The following is a 1,145-nucleotide window of genomic DNA, read 5'->3' as shown; positions in this document are numbered from 1 at the left end:
GATAGATACGCAGTCACCAAAGTCTAAGTGATATTTAATGCATTGTCGACTAAAACCAAGCAGTTTCAGTTTTTCTGAAATTCACAGGGCCAAAAAAGGCCCTAAGTGAACCTTGTTCTTTGCCAAAGAGTTGTTGTAAAAGCTTGCAAATATCAAGTGCAAAGTATGAAGGTTTTACTATATACAGAATTACTTGTAAGAATAATGATAAATGAACTTTTTTCTATTTAATCCAAATGCAAAGCTTTAGATAGTTCTTCCCAAAATGTGTTCATATTTTCTTCCGTTTCTGGCCATCGAATACTTATAATAGACCACCAAATGTATCTTAGGTCCTTGTGCATCCTCTCTATGGCAATACCGTCTTTAATGATCACTATTATGGATTTGTCCCTGTGATTGTGAAAGGCATGAGTCACTACCATCTGAACGGCGTAGGAATTCCACCCACTCTTTAGGAAGTTTTCGGTGACGATAATTATAACTTTCCGGCTCTCATCAATACACTGCAGAAGTTGCTTAGCTTTTGATTTACCAGGAATAAAGTCTACGTCCGGTAAGCTAATTTCAAAGCCTAAACGTTTCAACTCTTGATACAGAATTGCACAGGCTAGATCATAGTCCTCTTCTGCGTATGACACAAACGCATCAAATCGGTATGTTTTGGTATTAACCACATGCACGATGCCTTTCCATCGACTACGCAGGCGAAAAATGACATAATCAACATGGACACGATATTTCTTCACAAATGCTGTCATCAATATCGTGTTAAGTAGAAGTACTAACACAACAGAAGACCATGTCAGCCATAAGTTTGCTTGACATTTCTTTTCAAATTCTATAAATGCTTTTTCCTGAAGAAATTCTCCCATGGACACTGAATTGCTAATGCACTGGGTGTCATTAAGATCTCCGAATATGAAATGATTTTCTCTCATCCGTTTGAGAGAAGAAATATGCGCACATTCACAGCTTATTGGGTTTCCTTTGATAAATAAGTTTAAATCTTTATTCAATGTTAATAAATTGTCAATGTCAGATTTGGCAAAGAATGATATTTTATTGTAACGCATGTATAGTTGTTCAAGTTTTTGTAGCTGAGATACAGGGATTTTTGAAAATTTATTGTAATCGAGATTCAA

The 1,145-nt window shown here is 35.8% G+C and overlaps 1 protein-coding gene across 1 annotated transcript; it reads right to left on the bottom strand.

Moving 5' to 3' along the window:
* Nucleotides 1–227: 227 nt before the first annotated feature.
* Nucleotides 228–941, bottom strand: LOC133195315 (toll-like receptor 2 type-2). The gene has a single exon (XM_061331166.1). The coding sequence runs from the start codon at nt 939–941 to the stop codon at nt 228–230; it is 714 nt and encodes a 237-aa protein (XP_061187150.1).
* Nucleotides 942–1,145: the final 204 nt, after the last annotated feature.

This window comes from Saccostrea echinata, unplaced genomic scaffold (genome assembly GCF_033153115.1).
Source record: "Saccostrea echinata isolate AGI-Se365-2 ecotype Australia unplaced genomic scaffold, CSIRO_AGI_Sech_v1 ptg000029l, whole genome shotgun sequence".
Taxonomy (NCBI): Eukaryota; Metazoa; Mollusca; class Bivalvia; order Ostreida; family Ostreidae; genus Saccostrea; species Saccostrea echinata.
Note: the sequence above shows the minus strand (reverse complement) of the source record. Positions and strands in the feature narration are given on the sequence as shown.

Excerpts from the sequence above, each read along its gene's own strand:
- LOC133195315 (XM_061331166.1), bottom strand. The coding sequence starts at position 941 with ATGAGAGAAAATCATTTCATATTCGGAGATCTTAATGACACCCAGTGC.